At 37.9% G+C, this 20,848-nt stretch overlaps 1 protein-coding gene across 3 annotated transcripts in view; it reads left to right on the forward strand.

The window, feature by feature from the left end:
- Positions 1–20,848, forward strand: part of LOC126268207 (PMS1 protein homolog 1-like) — a 111,976-nt gene that overhangs the window by 73,584 nt on the left and 17,544 nt on the right. For 2 of the 3 annotated variants that reach the window (XM_049973835.1, XM_049973834.1), the window contains exons 9-10: positions 22–331; positions 7,894–8,088. In XM_049973835.1, the coding sequence (XP_049829792.1) occupies positions 22–331; positions 7,894–8,088 (505 nt within the window). Of the gene's footprint in view, positions 1–21; positions 332–7,893; positions 8,089–13,367; positions 13,454–20,848 lie in introns of all 3 variants that reach the window. The other variant, XR_007549113.1, reaches the window with a different exon arrangement.

Raw genomic sequence — 20,848 nt, forward strand, 5'->3', positions numbered from 1 at the left:
TTTTTTATATAAATTTTGTAGTTCTTGAAGAAAGCCCTGGTGTTGCATTCACAAAAGTTGCTAGCCTTCTGGTTGAGCACTGGAAACAACTGACAGATGAAGAGAAGGCTAAATATGAAGAAATAGCACGAGAGGAGGAAGAGAGGAAGCACAATGTTCCCATTAGGAAAAGTACTGAAAAAATATGTTCTCCAAGTGTAGTAGAAATGCTGAATACCACACCAAAGAGGAAACCTCCATTGGATGATCTCCATAGTGTAGATGGCTGTGTGCCTTGTTCTATGACAGAAATTAATCAAAACATGGAAGAAATAGCATTAAAGCACAAAAGGTAAACCTGCATGTACTGTTGTTTTAATAACATGTTAAATGTACTGTGCATGAAATTTCAGTGATCAGATGGTAGTTATTTGTAACAATGTTAATAACATCAATGAAATAGTGCTACCTGTAATAAAATGTTCTTACATTACTGTGTCAATCCACACTATCAGCGACTTTTTGGTAGCATATTCTACATTCCATTACTTTAGCAACGTTTGGATGAGAGAATAAGCTTCCTGAAATGTTGTGGACTGATGCAGTTGGTAACTAGTGCATATTTTATTGTACTGACACGCCACAGAAGCCTTCATTCTTGTGTGCATGTGGCCCCTAATGGCATTTGTGGTAGAATTTTCTGTTCTCTCTTTCAGAATATAGGCTTGTGTTAGTTTTGTATGAAATCCACACTCTTAAGCCATGAAGTGCTGGTTTTCAGCTTAAATCTTAATAATATTTCCAAAATAAAACCTTAACAGATATTGATCATGTATATTGGCTGTTGGATGACTATATTAAGCTTCCTGCAAACTGCTTTCGCCCTGTGGGTTGCTTACTCTTGTTACAAAGGCCTCCCTCCTTCAGAGGCTGCTTACAAATACCAGAAAGGCATTGTGTGTTGTGGACATGATACTATGTACAAACAGTCTGTTGCTGAACTGTTCATTACGGCCACAACTAGGGGCACCAGTCCTGCTTATGAGTAGCTTGCACCTCAGGAAACTGATGGCGCTGCTATCGAAGAACAAATTACCGTCCGCATGTCGCATGGTCACAGTCATACCTCCACCTGCTGGATACTTAAGGTGGAGCGCAACTTCCAGCAGTAGCATTCAACTCCTAGCTCAGTTTTGGGCCAGGGGTCAACTACACCTCTTACCTCTTCAATTGGAATTCACTGAGACCAGTCTGGATGCTGCATTCTAAACTGCACTGTCTCCACACTGCTAAAAGGTATACCACACCATGTGGTCCTCCTGGACGCTGTTCTTATAGCCACTTGGAATGAGGCTTCTCTCAGAATTGTTGTAACGCCAGTAGAATTTATTTCTGTTGCTTTCAGCTGATAACAAGTGATCTCTCAGTTCTTATCCGAACTTAACTTTATTGTGAACTTGTGCTGTTAATAAAGTGTTCTTACATTCAACCTTGGTATCATGATTTATCAATGTGCATCACCCAAAAGAGTTTCAACCGTGGCAGTGGAGGATTAAATAATTTTCGTAGAGGATAAAAATGGGACTTAACAGTGATAACGAGGATAAAGATATGTTTTCTGCCATGCTCTCTTGCCATTTTAGGAGACATTGTTTTATTACCCAGGTTGGATACTTTAACTGTGTGATGATGTCCCGCTATGTATACATTTTTGCACTTTGTGTACTTGAATACCATGTTGTTTGTTGCTATTTCTATTGTGTTTCTGGAGTCACTACCATGGCGAAACAGTGTCAACAGGGACACTTTGTGAGAGATGGCTGGTATTCCTTGCCCATGGGTCAGAGCTGATCCAGCCTCAGACTTTGCACCAGTACCCCCTGTGCCTTCACTGACTTTCCATCTCGTCCACCACTTAACCGCCTCCCATCTCCAGCCTTGCCTGACACTGTTCTGTCCATTGCAGCTGTGGTCAGCCCTTCCCCTGAGGTTGGCATCATCTTGATATCCATTGGTGATGAGGTTCGAGTCCACTTTTGTTGAAGCACCTGGGATCATCAGTTGTTGTTGTCCTGAAGGGCCTTCATGTCCCCTCATTTCAGAAGTGCCAGTGCTGCCATGTGCACTGTTCTGACTTGTTCCTGATGTCGACTACAGACTTTCTGTGACAGATTTTGTATTAGATAAGGACTTTTATTTCGTATATAGTTGATGTTATGACTCTGTTTCATCATGCTGCAGATGCACAGTAGTAATCTAAGCAGGAAAAATATGAAACTGCAACGAATCTCCTAGTATTAAGTCCAATTTTTCGATGTTGTTGTTGTTGTTGTTGTTGTTGCTGCTGCCTTCAGTCCTGAGACTGGTTTGATGCAGCTCTCCATGCTACTCTATCCTGTGCAAGCTTCTTCAACTCCCAGTACCCAGTGCAACCTACATCCTTCTGAATCTGCTTAGTGTATTTATCTCTTGGTCTCCCTCTACGATTTTTACCCTCCATGCTGCCCTCCAATACTAAACTGGTGATCCCTTGATGCCTCAGAACATGTCCAACCAACCGATCCCTTCTTCTAGTCAAGTTGTGCCACAAACTTCTCTTCTCCCCAATCCTATTCAATACTTCCTCATTAGTTATGTGATCTACCCATCTAATCTTCAGCATTCTTCTGTAACACCACATTTTGAAAGCTTCTATTCTCTTCTTGTCCAAACTATTTATCGTCCATGTTTCACTTCCATACATGGCTACACTCCATACATACACTTTCAGAAACGACTTCCTGACACTTAAACCTATACTCGATGTTAACAAATTTCTCTTCTTCAGAAACGCTTTCCTTGCCATTGCCAGTCCACGTTTTATATCCTCTCTACTTCGACCATCATCAGTTATTTTGCTCCCCAAATAGCAAAACTCCTTTACTACTTTAAGTGTCTCATTTCCTAATCCAATGCCCTCAGCATCACCTGACTTAATTCAACTACATTCCTTTATCCTTGTTTTGCTTTTGTTGATGTTCATCTTGTATCCTCCTTTCAAGACACTATCCATTCCGTTCAACTGCTCTTCCAAGTCCTTTGCTGTCTCTGACAGAATTACAATGTCATCGGTGAATCTCAAAGTTTTTATTTCTTCTCCATGGATTTTAATACCTACTCCGAATTTTTCTTTTGTTTCCTTCACTGCTTGCTCAATATAGAGATTGAATAACATCGGGGAGAGTCTACAACCCTGTATCACTCCCTTCCCAACCACTGCTTCCCTCTGATGTCCCTTGACTCTTATAACTGCCATCTGGTTTCCGTACAAATTGTAAGTAGCCTTTCGCTCCCTGTATTTTACCCCTGCCACCTTCAGAATTTGAAAGAGAGTATTCCAGTCAACATTGTCAAAAGCTTTCTCTAAGTCTACAAATGCTAGAAACGTATGTTTGCCTTTCTTCGGTAGCAAACCCTTTTCACTAACAAGAAGTAAAACCAGGAATATGTTACCGAGCAAGAAGTTTACGGTTCTAGTTTTGTCCCTTGGCTCCACTACAGTAAAACCAAATGCTGTACTCTGATAGTCAATCCCAGCACTGCATGTCAACACGCACCATTGCTTCTGCCCAAAGCTGCCATGGTTTACTTCCTCTCAAGGGCCCCTGCTTCTAGGTACTGCTCTTATGCACCCAGCAGCAGCAAACTTTCAGCCTTTCTGGTCTCCTTCCATTCAGTTGTTTCTGTGCTCCTGTGCCCATTGCAGCAAAGACCTTTCTGCCACTGTGGTTTCCCTTCTGCTTTTGCAATTTCTGTTCTTCCTAGTGGCATCTCACTGCCCTCCACGCTACTCCTACATCACTGCACTTCTCATGTGCCCCTCACATGCTCCTTATGCACACTTTCACATTTCTGCCCCCCCCCCCCCCCCCCTGCTCTAACAGCAAGTAATTCTATCTTGCTGACCACAGGTTCATCAGCACACACTGACACCGCACCTGATGTCAGCACTATCTTGCTGTCGCCACATTGGTCAAGCCACAGGGTTCCCAGAGCCTCCAAGACCTTCACCTTTGCTGCCACTCCATATTTGCCAGTGCCATACCGTCTCACACTGGCACATTGTTGAATCAACCTCTTGCAACAGCATTTAACTGCTCGCTCAGTTCTGGGCCAGGAGCTGGCTACACCTCATATGTCATCAATCAGAACTCGTAGAGATCAGCCCAGACACTCTGTTCTACACTGCACCATATCTGCACTGCTTCACAGTATGCCACACTGCACATCCACATGGACACCATTCCTATAGCCACTTGGCATGAGGCTTCCCTCGGAAATAGTATAATGCTAGCGGACTTAGTTCCTGTTACTTTCTAGTGGTAATGAATGATCTTTCAGTTGTTATCTGAGCTTAACTTCATTGAGAACTTTTGCTGTGAATGAAGTATTTTTATATTTAACGTGATAATCACCATTCATACAGCTTGCATCATCCAAACTGGTCTTAACAATGGTGAGAAATGATTTAACACATGTGCCATCTGTTGGCTATACCGCAACTCCATTCCCCAAAATTGGATCTCAAGATGGGTTAAATAGTGAGCTGTACTGATAATGAACTGAATGCCGTTATAGCATTTGAGGTACTCATCAGGTGAAAAATGTTATATCTTCTACTGAATTGTGTTAAGTGTAGTGACCTACATTGAACTTAAGATTTTCTCACTAAAGTTCGATTTGATAAAAATTTTATCACTATGTGTCTACATAATACTGTAAAATAAACCATCAGCTTTCTAGCTTCTGTTGGAATCAATCTTAATGAGGGTTAGTATATGTGCTGTGTCATTGCTGCTGTTTACGTGGTACCAATCTTTTGCACACATTCCTCATGATCTTTTCTCTTATTGGATAATATCATTAGGGAAGAGGGCAACAAATGACTACCACTTCAACACTTTTGCTAAAGGTTCATTGAATGTATTAGTATATTTGGTGGACGTACTTTTCAGTCATGCTCCAAATGTGCCTTAACATTTTCTTCAGTTGAGGCTGTACTTGGCTACTCAGAATGATCTTAATCTTCAATTTAATTTTCTTTGAGTCTCATTCATTGAAACAGTAAACGAGTGTGGCCATGGAAATGCAATGAGAGCACATAGAACACACTTGCTACAGTTTTAACGGCTTTCGTGTTCTTGATTATGGATGCAGTGTGTACAGATCACCAAAGCTCTCTTTCTTGAAAGTTATAGATACAATTCATCATGCAGGTTTTATGTTGCACAAGGCAGTGTTTAAATGCCAGATCTTAACTTAGCCTTCTGTGGTAACAATTCATAACTTGTCAAGCATAAAGTGCATTGTTAATTATACTATTACTAGCACTCAGTTTAATTTGTCTCCCACCAATAGAATGAACTTCCAGAACAAAACCATAGGGAAAAACACCATTACAGCTCTATGAAGCTATTGGTGACTGGTGTGGTTTTAATGCTAGTCCTCAACCTAGGTTGGGGTTATTTATAACACGGGTCATGCAGGAGACTCACACTTGTTTTATATTTGTTGGAGCACTGCTGAATGTACACAAACCTTTGTGAGTATGACACCACCAAGATTAATGCAAATGACTGAAATAAGCTTTATATAACAGTTTAGGTACAGGACAATACACAAATGTTAGGGATTGCAGAATTCTTCAAGATCTCGGTTGTGGAGAATTGAGTATGGTGTGCAGCCCTCATATGCTATGAACAGAGCCTCGTAAATATAACAGAGGACCTGGATATTTTCATCTGAGGAATCTTTGTTGATACACAATCACAGTGGACACATTGAAGGGGGAGTTATCTGAAAATTCCACATTCTGCTGCCTACCCTTGCAGTGATGGTGTTGATAAATCCATCGCAGTCTGTGGGTTTTGTGGTGTCTGTACAATGAATCGAATGCAGTGGCAACCATGCTACAGTCCAGCTCACACAGATGGGTTCAAACCATTGCTACTTGGTCTTTGAGTGACTTTCATGGGTGATGTTCTGCAGTCTTTTGTGAACAAGATGGCTGTCGTCCAGACTTGCGATCACGTTTGTGTAGGCCATTTGTCAGTTTTTGCTGTGTATGACCTTTTCAGTTGACTAGTTCCATCCGTGCATGACTGTCATACCGTGCCCTATTTGTGCCGAAATTATGTGCCATTTCCCAGGGCCTGGTCTACCTACCCCTTTCGAACTCGCATCTTGACTTTATTGCCCCTTTTATAGTCCCATTTCACTGAGGTCTGCTGAGTATCAGGACATGTGGGAATGTAACATGTAACGAATGTACCATTAAAAGGAAAAAAAAAAAACACACCCATTTCACACAAGTATGCACACCTCACACACACATGTTCGCTATCTCTGACCATTCAGGTCAGAGCAGCCAGAGATAGTGGCCATGTGTGAATGCGAGATGTGCTTACGTGTGTGTGTGTGTGTGTGTGTGTGTGTGTGTGTGTGTGTGTGTGTGTGTGTGTTTTCATTTCTGAAGAAGGCATTGGCCACATCTTTAGGGTGAGTAGCCATCAATTCTTTACAAAATATTGTTGATGTTACAACCTGGACTTTCCATTGTTCGAATGTACTATTAATACATCTGTACCATACTTTGTGACTGCAGAGTATCTAACAAAGTTCCTATTTCCAAAATGTACCACAGAAAATGTCAGTAGGTCAAAAGCACTTAAAGACATATCTTAATGGTACATTCTTTATGTGGAACTTCCGTGACTCAGGCAGCCGATGTAGGAGGACTTACAAGTTGCATGGGCTTTCTCAATTGCTCAGGCAAATAGAAGATACCTATCAGCTAGTTGACAGCTCGTTTGACTCACTATCGAGGACCTCTGTCCAGTTTCTTACATGTCAGTGATTTGGCAAGTGTGTGAATTTCAGCTTATTCAACAGAGAACCAGGTCTTTGTTTCCTCAAAAGTGTTGGGCACTCTCATCACCCTCTCAGCGGAGCATAGTTGCATTGTAATGGTATACCTGATCAATAACAAATGATTAAACTTTTTGGGATCATTAGTAGCATACAATTTTTTGATGTATGTCATGTATTAAATTCTTACTAGAAATACCATTCACGATTGATCTGAACAGGCACATTTTTTTGATGTTGGAACTTTTCAGGCTGACTTTAAGTTTGTTGTATATGCCCAAGTAATGGTACTCATTGAAACAGTATTGCTGCAAACTGTATGATCCATAGCTCAGAGTTCTTGTGTCCAGCAAAAGGAAGAGAAAGAGAGAGGGTAAAGGCTTAGATGCAGTGAGACTTAACAAAGACCAAGCAGGATTGTAACCAAGTACCCTTTACCAAGGTGTTGCTGCAGGACAGGGCAAGAATAAAATCAGCAATGAGTTGCCAACAAGAGACAATGGTTTTCCTCGTATCATCTTGCGGTATGGAATTCTGGGTGACTTTTCTGCTTAACCATTGTTAGTTCACATTTTTCTCAAATTTATGAAGTAGGCACATACTTTGAAAGGTATCGACTCTACCAGCTTTTTTACATTTGACAGTCTGTCATCATCTATTATCTGTTGTCTCCACATTAAGCTAAAATATATGTGAGACAATAATCTTTACTGTGTTGTTTTATCTATGTTTGGTTGTGGTTTAATCATAGACCACTGTTCTTTTCTTGATCAACTCAAGTTGTATGGCTATGGTTTTTTGAAGAAATATCTGGTTCGAAAATGTGCCAGATACTCAGTTCAGACTTCATGTTGAATGGTTGAGTCTGTTGAATATCATGCTGTTTTACTTAGTTTCTTCTAATGTGTGGGTGGAAATAATTGCAGGTGCTTTTAATTTTTAAGATTATTTTAATTTCAGTAACATTAGTCTTATTGAATTATTTCATTTAATATATTTAATTTCCAGTTCAGGCAAAGGATCAGGTGAAATATTTGTGATTGGCCAAATACGACCACATGGTGTGTGGTTATATATGAAAAACAGAGAGATTGGGATAATCAGGCATTGGGCATTGCAGGAGACTGTCGAGTTTCATAAAATGATGAAGGAGACATCAGTGCCCTTGGCTCCAGTTATGAACAATATACCTCTTAGACCTAGGTAATATATCTTATGTTTGCATGTTATGTGTATGATGCTACAGTCTGTCACACACTATATCGCATGAAAGAGATAAGCAAATTTAAATAGTATGAGTTTTAATGTTTGTAGCCATAACCACAAAATGTAAACCAAAATAGTAGCAGTGTAAAAGTAACTACTGTCTTCAGAAGCAGATCATTAATGGATAACGTAGGGACAGTGTAGACACAATTTTAATTATAAAAGTAGAATATGATCAGTACTAAGTGATTTTGATTTGAGGCTTCAGTTTGGGTACTAAAAGTAGTACATCATCGTATAATGAAGAGTTCAGCTTGTTGAGTTAAATGTACATGCAGTATCCTCTAGTTACGTTGTTAAGGCTCTTAAATAATACTTGTGTTCTTTTGAATATGAGATGACAGTGTGACTATTAAATCAAAATACTGTACTTACAGCATAAAATGAGAAAGAATGTATTGGTAAGGTTTGCATGCTTTGATTTGTATCTTTATATACACAGTGCTATGCATGATGGAAGATGGTTTATACTAATATTAGCGATTTTCTATCCTATTTTATTTGGTTACAGGATGAGTAATAAATGGTTGTGTGTATGAATCACTATGGGAGATCATCAGGGCTGGGATCAACTTGTTTCATTTTCTAATAATTGACAACAATGAATTTTTCATAGTATGCTAGAGCCTTGAAAGTAGTACCAAGTTTTGAAATGGTACTGTAGCGTAGCAGATACGTTGATGGGCTAGAATGCTAAACATTGTGGCTTTGAGTCCAGCCGGGCACCATTTATAATTTCATTGTTTTTACACGTTTATCAACATGACTTTGATCATTATTTTTATTCAGTTAACTGGTTTAAATATTTTTATTTTTCATCTATACCCGTATGTAGTAGCATTTTAATCATTGTGTTAACCTTTTTATTTGCTCTCATTTTTTAATTCCTTTCATACTTTTTCCGTTAGTATCTTTATCAATGTATTTTTAACTATTTTTGTTTATCTATCATTATATTTAAAGTTTTAAAACGATGATCGAACTGTTTTTCATTATGACATGTACATGTTTTTGGATGGTTATCATCATAAAAGTCCTTCTTGCCTCATACAAAATAATGCTACTGTAGATTTAAATGAAAGAAGGTGTTATAAATAAAATGAAATTAAAGCAAATAATACAAATAATGATTGCAACAGCGCAGAAGCAAACATAACATAATGAAAAGTAAGCAATTAAATCAAAGTAAATACATAAAAATAATTAGAATTGCTTGAGCAAAGATTCAAAATGAAAAAAGAATAACAGGAAAAAACTGATGCAGCAAAGAGTGTGTGTGCGTGTGTGAATTGTGGTTTATTAGCCTCATAATGTACATAATCTAAATGATTTGATTCAGGTAGAGGAGACACGTCAAAATTTTGGCAAAGTTTTACCACATACATACAGCATCTGATTTTAACAAATGGTACCATAACAATAATACAATATAAAAATACACATACAATAAAAAACTAACAATTAATTACAACTCATTTTAACAAATGGTATCATAATAATAATACAGTTTTGTTACACATACAATAAAAGACTAACAATTAATTACCCCTTGCTCAAATTATCCTCTATTAATTCTTCTACTGAATAGTAGCACTTCTCCCACAGATTCTTCTGTAGCCTTATTTTTAGACTCTCTGGCTTCATATTAAATATATTTTTGCCCATTAGCTTGTTATATATTGTCATCCCCATATACTGTGGAGTTCGTGCATATAATTTCAAATGGTGTGTGGGTAACAAAAAATTATTTTTATTTCTTGTGTTGTTTGTGTGGTTAAAATGATTTTTCTCAAATAATTTTTGTCTGTTGTCTACAAAGATTATAATGTCATAAATGTATATGGAGGGAACTGTTAGGATATTAAGGTTCCGAAATAATGGGCAGCAAGATTCTGTTTGTTGTGCACTACACATGTATCTTATAATTTTCTTTTGCAGTTTCAGTATTCGAGATACACTACTTGAATTTCCCCAGAAAATGATACCATAACTAATGACAGATTCAAAATAACTATGATATGCTGTTTTTGTGTACTCTTGTCAGTAGAGTTTGCTATTATTTGCACTGCAAATGCAAAGCTGCTTAGTTTATTTGATAGGAACTCAATATGTGTACTACAGTTTAAGTTGTTGTTCACATTTAGTCCTAGGAATTTGACTGTGTTAACTTCTTCCATAGGGTGATTGTGATGATGTATTTTAAGATCCACACATTTCAAATGTTTGGTTTTGAAATGTACCATATTGGTTTCTGCAATGTTCAGTTTCAAGCCATTTAACTGGAACAAGTTTTCTAGAGTACCAATTGTGCTCACAGTGGAGCTTTGAATTTTTTCTGCATCATCTTCAATTAAAACAGCAGAATCATTCGCAAACAGAACTGATGGGGAATTTATATTTATGGGCAAGTCATTTACATAGAATGGGAACAGGATTGGCCCCAATATGGAGCCTTGAGGCACACCTTGTGATACTGTACTCCATTTAGAATAATAATTCACTGCATTTGATGTGACACTTACCCTTTGCTTTCTGTTGTGCAAGTATGATGTGAGCCATTTCAGAGCTTTGTCCTTAATCCCATATTTGTTTAATTTGTAGATAAGCAAGTCATGGTTCACCGAGTCAAATGCTTTTGAAAGATCGCAGAAGATATGTGCGACTTTACTCCTCTGATCCAATGATTTGCATATCTTCTCAATGAAGTTATTTACTGCATCCAGTGTGTTTTTTCCTTGTTGGAATCCAAATTGGTTACTTGTGGTAATATCATTTTTTACGATAAAATTTTTGATCTGATTTGCAGCTACTTTCTCTAACACTTTTGACAGGATTGGGAGGATAGAAATAGGGCGATAGTTTCCCATATCTTCCCTCGACCCTTTCTTGGACAGAGGTCTCACTTGGACATATTTTAACACATCAGGAAAGCATCCCTGTTCAAAAGATTGGTTGACTATTTTAGCTAGCAGCTGAGCTATTATGTCATATACTGCTTTAATCACTTTACTTGGTGTCCCATCCCACCTAGCAGAATTTTTATTTTTAATGACAATATAACATTTTTCACATCCTTTATTGTGACTATTTTAAAATTTGTGAGATACTCAGCTTCTTGGTCGAGTCCAAAGGGGATTACTTTACTCTGATACCCTGCTACATCAACTTCTGACTTTGCTACATTTATGAAGAATTCATTTCAACACTCTGATATTTGAGCTGGGGTTACAAGAACATTATCATCTACTGTAATCTTAGTTATTTCATTACTACTGACTTTAACACCTAACTCTGTCTGTGTGTGTGTGTGTGTGTGTGTGTGTGTGTGTGTGTGTGTGTGTGTGTGTGTGTGCGTGTGTGCACCAATTAATTTGAAAAAAATAATCATTATAGTCATTTTGATAGAAAATCCAGGGGGAGTCAAATCCACAACCTTGAATATACCAACCAAATAACTTAACCAATAGGCTACAGCACCATTATGAATATCATTCCTATTTGCAAGGCTGTAGTGGATCATGAAAAATGAGTGTGGTAGATTACTAACAAATAGTGGCCCACCAGGGTGAAAGGTTGCAGCCTTGCAAGGTGTGATAACTGGGACACTGAACTGCAACACCACATAGGTGGTTTCAAAAAGTTGATCCCATCCCTGGAGACCTCCCTTGTCAGTATACTACCTATTTGCACTAATTCATATGTAAGATACACGTTGGTGGCAACAGAATTGTTGCAATCTTCATCAAAAAATACTTCCCAACATTTGCCCTGCTTTTGCTCCAAAGATCTCGGTTAGTTCCCTGAGGATATGGGCTTACACCAACTAGATGCAACCTGAAATACGCATTTTTGTATTTATACAATGTCTGTCGTCTGCCTACTTGCTAAAGGGTCCAAACATTGGAGCAGTACTCTAGAATATGTCACACTACCCTGTAGTACTTCATATGTAGTTATCTATAAAGATGCTCCAACTTTCCCAGACTTCTTCTAACAAATCCTAGCTCTCTATTCACCTTCCCTACAGTTGATTTTATGCGGTTGTCAGATTTCATGTCTCTTCAGAGTATAATCTATTACTATTTCAACAGTGCATCAAGCACAGGGAATATTCCACGAATCTTGTCATTGAATACTATTGGGTTTTTTCTATTTATTACTGGAATTCTCTTACATTTATACAAATTTAAAGAGAACTGCTTCTACACCAGCTGGAGAAGCTGTTAAAGTCAAGTTATTTTGTGTTTCCTTGTGATGATCCAGTGAATGATCTGACAGTGCTACTGCAGTATGTTATAAACTGCATAAATGGGACAGTAGAAATTCCTTGATGGAATGGAAATAATGGAAGGACTAAAGGTAGCAAATCGTGACATAGTTTAGGTGTTGTGTGGTTAATTGGCACATAAACAAGGCAGGAAGAGTTTCCAAGCTTTTGGAAGATTCGTCCTTCAAGACTAAGAGGATACACTACACACTATTACACCTGTGTAACTATATTCTTCCGCCAGGTGTATGTGTGTTTCTTAGTTTTGAACAAGGACCCATCTGAAAACTTATCAAAATTTTCTTTCTTCTAGAAAAATTATTTACTTCTATTGAGAATATTAGTGCTCTTCTTATGTTTCTGTTGACATATGTCCAATGTTTTGTTTCTGTTGAATATTTGTTGTCCATTATTGTACACTCGGTTATTGTTATGGTGGAATATTACACACATTAACATTTCTTGAAAGAAAAACTGTTTTCTCCATTAAAGAAGAAAAACTAACTACACCTTTTAACAGAATGAAATCTTCTTGTCTCTTCACTGTCTTTTTAAATAACAGAAATGTCAAAGATAATTTAGTTACAAAATCGGAACAAGTATAGGAGCTGTTATCCACTCGCTTAACTTTAACTCTTAACAGTTCTACTAGTCAAAAATTCTTCAAGCTAATCAAATATCTAAGAAGATAATTAGTGTGATTGAATATTCATTGCATTGTAGAAATGTAGGAAGAGGGAACTTAGTTGTTCACCTGCATCTGCTATTTGCAAAATATTTGTGTGTGAGTAGTGCAAGCTGTGTTTCACATGTGTGTTTCTTTATGTACACATGCCGATAATTTGAAATAACTGGTCTGTATCTTTCTGCATACATCATTTTACTTGTTTTGAAACAGAAGTGACCAGTACTCTTTTCCAGTTGTGCAGGAATATTTACTGTGTTTCAGATTTTTGATAAATGTGAGTGAGGAACGAGGCTAATTCTACAACATATTGAATGTTGAATTTCCACAGAGCCTGTGCCTTATTTTCTGTGAGTGGTCTTTAATTACTCTTTAATACCATTTATTACGGTTATTTCAGTATATCTCATTTATTATGGTCAAACACTTATACTATTATGTCCTTACTTGTAAAAATATTTTTAAATCCAGAATTCAGTAATTGTCTTTTGTCTGATGTCCTCAGTTTCAACACTAGACTGGTTCCAAACCTTCCATCCAATGTCTGGTGGATTTTCTGATAAATCTTTCACCTACTCTCACCTGAAAGCATCATACATGGCCCTTCTTACAGATGTATGGGTTGCTCTTAAGTTTTCTGTATCCTTTCTGCTAAACATTGTATTGCAGAAATAGTGCAACAGTCTCTATTTTTGCAACATTTTCCCAAATGGTACCATTATATCATAGTGGGTTCATCATCACAATATTTTTGGAATCTTAAATTTTTGTTATTTTGTGATCCATTTGGAAAATGAAAACATGTTCCTCATCATTGTCACAGATACAGTCGTATAGACACAGGTATCAGAATAGTTTATGGTTCTCCACCTCATGTTAAAAGATGTAACTTGGTTGGAACATATCATAATAATGGAATAATTGAGATTCCTGCATCCTAAAGAAAATGTTGTGGTAATGTGTTCATTTTAGATGCTTCCAGAATAGAATTTTTGAAGATGATGATATAAAAACGTTGTTCCCTGAACCTCTTGTAGGAGGTGAGGCACATAGCACAAGGTTACTTTATATTGTAATTACAATTAGAAATTGTTACAAAGGTATGTTTCTCTTAGTACAGTGAAATCTTAAGCAGTCAGTCAGATTGAACAAATGTAAAGCTGTCCACACTGTCAGTTTTAAAATATTTTTGACGTCACATGTGTCCCCAACTTTTTCTAATCCAAACTGCAAAATTACCTCTAGAGTAAACAGTACATTGAAGCAGTTGATTACACTATATATATCTATAGTTTTCTAATTTTCAATTTTTAAATATGTATTTTGAAGCCCCAGAAATAATTTTACACTATAAAAATTGTTGTAACATACTGAGAAAATTTGTCAGAAAAAAATGTGTATATTAGAGATGAAATTAACAACTCAGGCAATAAAATCAAATAAATATGGAATGTTGTTAGAATAGAGACGTGAAAAGTAATCACTGGGGTAGGTAGTATACTATTAAAGAGAATGAGACCATTTTAACCACCAGTACACAAGTAGTTAATATATTTAACAACGATTTCTTATGTGTTGGTGAAAAAATTGGTGAGAATAGTTTAAAAGAAAAAGCCTTACAATACACAGAAGAGTCAGTTTTGAGAAACCCTAGTCACATTAGGTTTCATCTATCAAACTTTAGTGAAATAAAGAATATTATTAAATCTTTGAAAAACAAATGTTCTGCTGGAGTAGATGACATCTCTAACAAGCTGTTAAAATAATGTGGAGCATTTAAGCTGATGTTCTGAGTCACATCTGTAATGCATCACTAACTCAAGGTATTTTCCCAGTCAAGTTAAAATATGCCATTGTCAAGCCTCTCTAAAAGAAAGGGAGTACCTCAATTGTCAATAATTACCGTCCAGTATCATTGCTTACAGCATTTTCAAAAATTGTTGAGAAATTAATGTAGTCAAGAGTGGTTAGCCATCTCAACAGTAATGGGTTACTTAATAAATCACAGTTTGGATTTCAAAAATGCTGTTCTACAGAAACAGCAATATAAAATTTCACTGCCCACATAATAGGGTTCTTAAATGGTAAAATGTCACCAATAGGAATTTTCTGAGACTTGTCCAAAGCATTTGGTTGTGAGAACCATGACATTATGTCACAGAAATTACATTTCTATGGTATAAATGAAACAGCATATGAGTGGTTAAGTTATATCTACAGAACACAAAGCAAAAAGTTTCTTATATGGATTAAGTGATTTAAGAAAATATCCCACTTGCTGTAACTGGGGTGAAATACATTCGGTGTTCCACAGGGTTTGATTATGGGTCCCCCTCCGTTCTTGATGTATGTGAATGACTTCCCTTCTTATCTGAAACAAGAAGGCTAAACTGACTCTGTTTGCTGATGATACAAGCATCATTATTAATCCAGTAAAAGAAACTCTAATAGAAAATTATACAAATAATGTCTTTGGAAAAGTAGTTAATTGGTTTTCTGCGAAAGGGCTTGCTCTGAACTTTGAAAAAACACAATACATCCAATTTTTTACTGTAAGTAGTACAGTCCCTTCAATAAATATAGCACATCAACAGAAGTCAATAGCCAGGGTAGAGCATACTAAGTTTTTAAGTGTACATATAGAGGAAAATCTTAATTGAAAAATTCATATTTTCGATCTCCTAAAGTGACTAGGTTCAGCTACTTTTGCAATCAGAATAATTGTTAATTCTGAGGATATAGAAATTAGCAAGCTAACATACTTTGCATACTATCACTCTCTGATGTCATACTCAATAATTCTCTGGAGTAACTCTTAAGCAAACAGTATTTACTGCTAAACAGAAAGTGGTTAGAATATTTAAAAGGTTAGGAATTCTTATAACAGCCTCACAGTACATTACTCAGTAATGAAATTGTTCTCAACAACATGGACCAATTTAAAAACAACAGTGACATTCGAGATTATAATACCAGAAGAAAGAAAGTCTTACACTATCCTCTACTTAACCTATCTTTGGCACAGAAGGAGGTAAAAAATGTCGCTGTAAAACTTTTCGATAAATTACCGGATAAAATAAAATGTCTGACAGATAGCAGTAATAGTTTCAAAAATAAATTGAAATCATATGTACTTGTATACATGGAAGAATCCTGGAGATACTAAAAGGTATCAGATAGATTATATAATGGTAAGACAGAGATTTAGGAACCAGGTTTTAAATTGTAAGACATTTCCAGGGGCAGATGTGGACTCTGACCACAATCTATTGGTTATGAGTTGTAGATTAAAACTGAAGAAACTGCAAAAAGGTGTGAATTTAAGGAGATAGGACCTGGATAAACTGACTAAATCAGAGGTTGTACAGAGTTTCAGGGAGAGCATAAGGCAACAATTGACAGGAATGGGGGAAAGAAATACAGTAGAAGAAGAATGTGTAGCTCTGAGGGATGAAGTGGTGAAGGCAGCAGAGGATCAAGTAGGTAAAAAGAAGAGGGCTAGTAGAAATCCTTGGGTAACAGAAGACATGTTGAATTTAATTGATGAAAGGAGAATATATAGAAATGCAGTAAATGAAGTAGGCAAAACGGAATACAAAAGTCTCAAAAATAAGATCGACAGGAGGTGCAAAATGGCTAAGCAGGTATGGCTAGAGGACAAATGTAAGGATGTAGAGGCTTATCTCACTAGGGGAAAGATAGATACTGCCTACAGGAAAATTAAAGAGACCTTTGGAGAAAAGAGAACCACTTGTAAGAACATCAAGAAGAATATAATAATTCCAATCCCAAAGAAAGCAGGTGTTGACAGATGTGAAAATTACCGAACTATCAGTTTAATAAGTCACAGATGCAAAATACTAACGCGAATTCTTTACAGACGAATGGAAAAACTAGTGGAAGCCGACCTCGGGGAAGATCAGTTTGGATTCCGTAGAAATGTTGGAACATGTGAGGCAATACTGACCCTACGACTTATCTTAGAAGAAAGATTTAAGGAAAGGCAAACCTATGTTTCTAGCATTTGTAGGCTTAGAGAAAGCTTATGACAATGTTGACTGGAATACTCTGTTTCAAATTCTAAAGGTGGCAGGCGTAAAATACAGGGAGCGAAAGGCTATTTACAATTTGTACAGAAACCAGATGGCAGTTATAAGAGTCGAGGGACATGAAAGGGAAGCAGTGGTTGGGAAAGGAGTGAGACAGGGTTGTAGCCTCTCCCTGATGTTATTCAATCTGTATATTGAGTAAGCAGTAAAGGAAACAAAAGAAAAATTCAGAGTAGGTATTAAAATCCATGGAGAAGAAATAAAAACTTTGAGATTCGCCGATGACATTGTAATTCTGTCAGAGACAGCAAAGGACTTGGAAGAGCAGTTGAACGGAATGGACAGTGTCTTGAAAGGGGGATATAAGATGAACATCAACAAAAGCAAAACGAGAATAAAGGAATGTAGTCGAATTAGGTCAGGTGATGCTGAGGGAATTAGATTAGGAAATGAGACACTTAAAGTAGTAAAGGAGTTTTGCTATTTTGGGAGCAAAATAACTGATGATGGTCGAAGTAGAGAGGATATAAAATGTAGACTGGCAATGGCAAGGAAAGCGTTTCTGAAGAAGAGAAATTTGTTACCATCGAGTATAGATTTAAGTGTCAGGAAGTCGTTTCTGAAAGTGTATGTATGGAGTGTAGCCATGTATGGAAGTGAAACATGGACGATAAATAGTTTGGACAAGAAGAGAATAGAATCTTTCGAAATGTGGTGCTACAGAAAAATGCTGAAGATTAGATGGGTAGATCACATGACTAATGAGGAAGTATTGAATAGGATTGGGGAGAAGAGAAGTTTGTGGCACAACTTGACCAGAAGAAGGAATCGGTTGGTAGGACATGTTCTGAGGCATCAAGGGATCACCAATTTAGTATTGGAGGGCAGTGTGGATGGTAAAAATCGTAGAGGGAGGCCAAGAGATGAATACACGAAGCAGATTCAGAAGGATGTAGGCTGCAGTAGGTACTGGGAGATGAAGGAGCTTGCACAGGATAGAATAGCATGGAAAACTGCATCAAACCAGTCTCAGGACTGAAGATCACAACAACAACAACAACAACAACAACAACAACAACAACATGTCCTTGGCAACTTCTTCTACACCATAGATGAATTCTTGAATGTTGTCAAAAGCTTTCTCTAAGTCTACAAATGCCAGTAACGTAGGTTTGCCTTTCCTTAACCTTTCTTCTAAGATAAGTCGTAAGGTCAGTATTGCCTCACGTGTTCCAGTATTTCTACGGCATCCAAACTGATATTCCCCGAGGTCGGCTTCTACTAGTTTTTCCATTCGTCTGTAAATAATTCAAGTTAGTATTTTGCAGCTGTGGCTTATTAAACTGATTATTCGGTAATTTTCACATCTGTCAGCACCTGCTTTCTTTGGGATTGGAATTATTATATTCTTCTTGAAGTCTGAGGGTATTTCGCCTGTTTCATACATCTTGCTCAACAGATGGTAGAGTTTTATCAGGACTGGCTCTCCCGAGGCCGTCAGTAGTTCCAGTGGAATGTTGTCTACTCCAGGGGCCTTGTTTCGACTCAGGTCTTTCAGCGCTCTGTCAAACTCTTCACGCAGTATCGTATCTCCCATTTCATCTTCATCTACATCCTCTTCCATTTCCATAAGATTGTCCTCAAGTACATCGCCCTTGTATAGACCCTCTATATACTCCTTCCACCTTTCTGCTTTCCCTTCTTTGCTTAGAACTGGGTTTCCATCTGAGCTCTTGATATTCATACAAGTGGTTCTCTTTTCTCCAAAGGTCTCTTTAATTTTCCTGTAGGCAGTATCTATCTTTCCCCTAGTGAGATAAGCCTCTACATCCTTATATTTGTCCTCTAGCCATGCCTGCTTAGCCATTTTGCACTTCCTGTCGATTCATTTTTGAGACTTTTGTATTCCTTTTTGCCTGCTTCATTTACTGCATTTCTATATATTCTCCTTTCATCAGTTAAATTCAATATTTCTTCTGTTACCCAAGGATTTCTACTAGCCCTCGTCTTTTTACCTACTTGATCCTCTGCTGCCTTCACTACTTCATCCCTCAAAGCTACCCATTCTTCTTCTGCTGTATTTCTTTCCCCCATTTCTGTCAATTGTTTCCTTATGCTCTCCCTGAAACTCTGTACAACCTCTGGTTCTTTCAGTTTATCCAGTTCCCAACTTCTTAAATTCCCACCTTTTTGCAGTTTCTTCAGTTTTAATCTACAGTTCATAACCAATAGATTGTGGTCAGAGTCCACATCTGCCCTTGGAAATGTCTTACAATTTAAAACCTGGTTCCTAAATCTCTGTCTTACTATTATATATTCTATCTGATACCTTTTAGTATCTCCAGGGTTCTTCCATGTATACAACCTCCTTTCACGATTCTGAAACCAAGTGTTAGCTATGATTAAGTTGTGCTCTGTGCAAAATTCTACCAGGCAGCTTCCTCTTTCATTTCTTAGCCCCAATCCATATTCACCTACAACTTTTCCTTCTCTCCCTTTTCCTACACTCGAATTCCAGTCACCCATGACTATTAAATTTTCATTTCCCTTCACTATCTGAATAATTTCTTTTATTTCATCATACATTGCTTCAATTTCTTCGTCATCTGCAGAGCTAGTTGGAATAAATAAATCTTTAGGTTTAATACATGCATTTTGTCCGATTTAAGGAAATGGGGTTAAAAAAAAAAAAAAAAAAAAAAGAATCTCGATTCATATGTGCATTTCTTATGCACTTGACACGTTCCACATCATAATGGTTTCCATGAGATTGATCACTAACTTGCTCTCTCTCTCTCTCTCTCTCTCTCTCTCTCTCTCTCTCTCTCTCTCTCTCTCTCTCTCTCACACACACACACACACACACACACACACACACACACACACCTAAGCCTCTAGATGGTCCCAGCTACACTGACAGTGCTTATGCTGTTTTGCGGCTGGTGGACAGGTTGTGGTGGAGGTAGTGTCGGGTTGGTGGATAGAAGGAGAGGGAGGCAAGAGGCAGGGAGAGGAACTGAGGGTGGGTGGGTAGTGGCGTGGAGAGAAGCTGTCAATTTCCTGGCTAGGAATGGGGGAGAGAGAGGTGGCAGGTATATGGGCTGGTAGATGGGATAGTAACAGCTCGTGGGAAGTGGCACACGCTGAAGACAAAGTGGGACATAAATTGGGTGGGGGTGGCAGGATAGAGGAGTCAGAACCAAGACATTCTATTCACATTCCTCACAACCTCAACACCTTTTATCCCATCTGCTTCATCTGGTCCTCTTCTGCTCAACGCACCACCACCATCCACAATTCTGTTCATATCAAACCCATTAACCACCAACAGTACCTGCATTTTGATAGCTGCTATCTCTTTCACACCAAAAAATGCCTTCCATACAGCCTAGCCACTGATGGGTAGCATATCTGCAATGAATGACGGAGAATTTACTTGCCCAGTATGCTGAAGGCCTCACTTAGGCCTTCACAGATAGGTATTACTCCCCGAATCTAGTCCGCAACCAAATTTTCCTTACCATATTCTCATTCCTCCCCCCCCCCCCCCCCAAACAATCAGCTGCAATGGAGCACTCCCCTTGTCAACCAGTGTGACCCTGGACTGGAACAACTGAACCATGTCCTTTGCTAGCGCTTTGTTCATCACTTGTCCTGACCTTAAATGAGGGATGTCATACCCAAGACCCTTCTCAC

This window comes from Schistocerca gregaria, chromosome 4 (assembly GCF_023897955.1).
Source record: "Schistocerca gregaria isolate iqSchGreg1 chromosome 4, iqSchGreg1.2, whole genome shotgun sequence".
Classification (NCBI taxonomy): domain Eukaryota; kingdom Metazoa; phylum Arthropoda; class Insecta; order Orthoptera; family Acrididae; genus Schistocerca; species Schistocerca gregaria.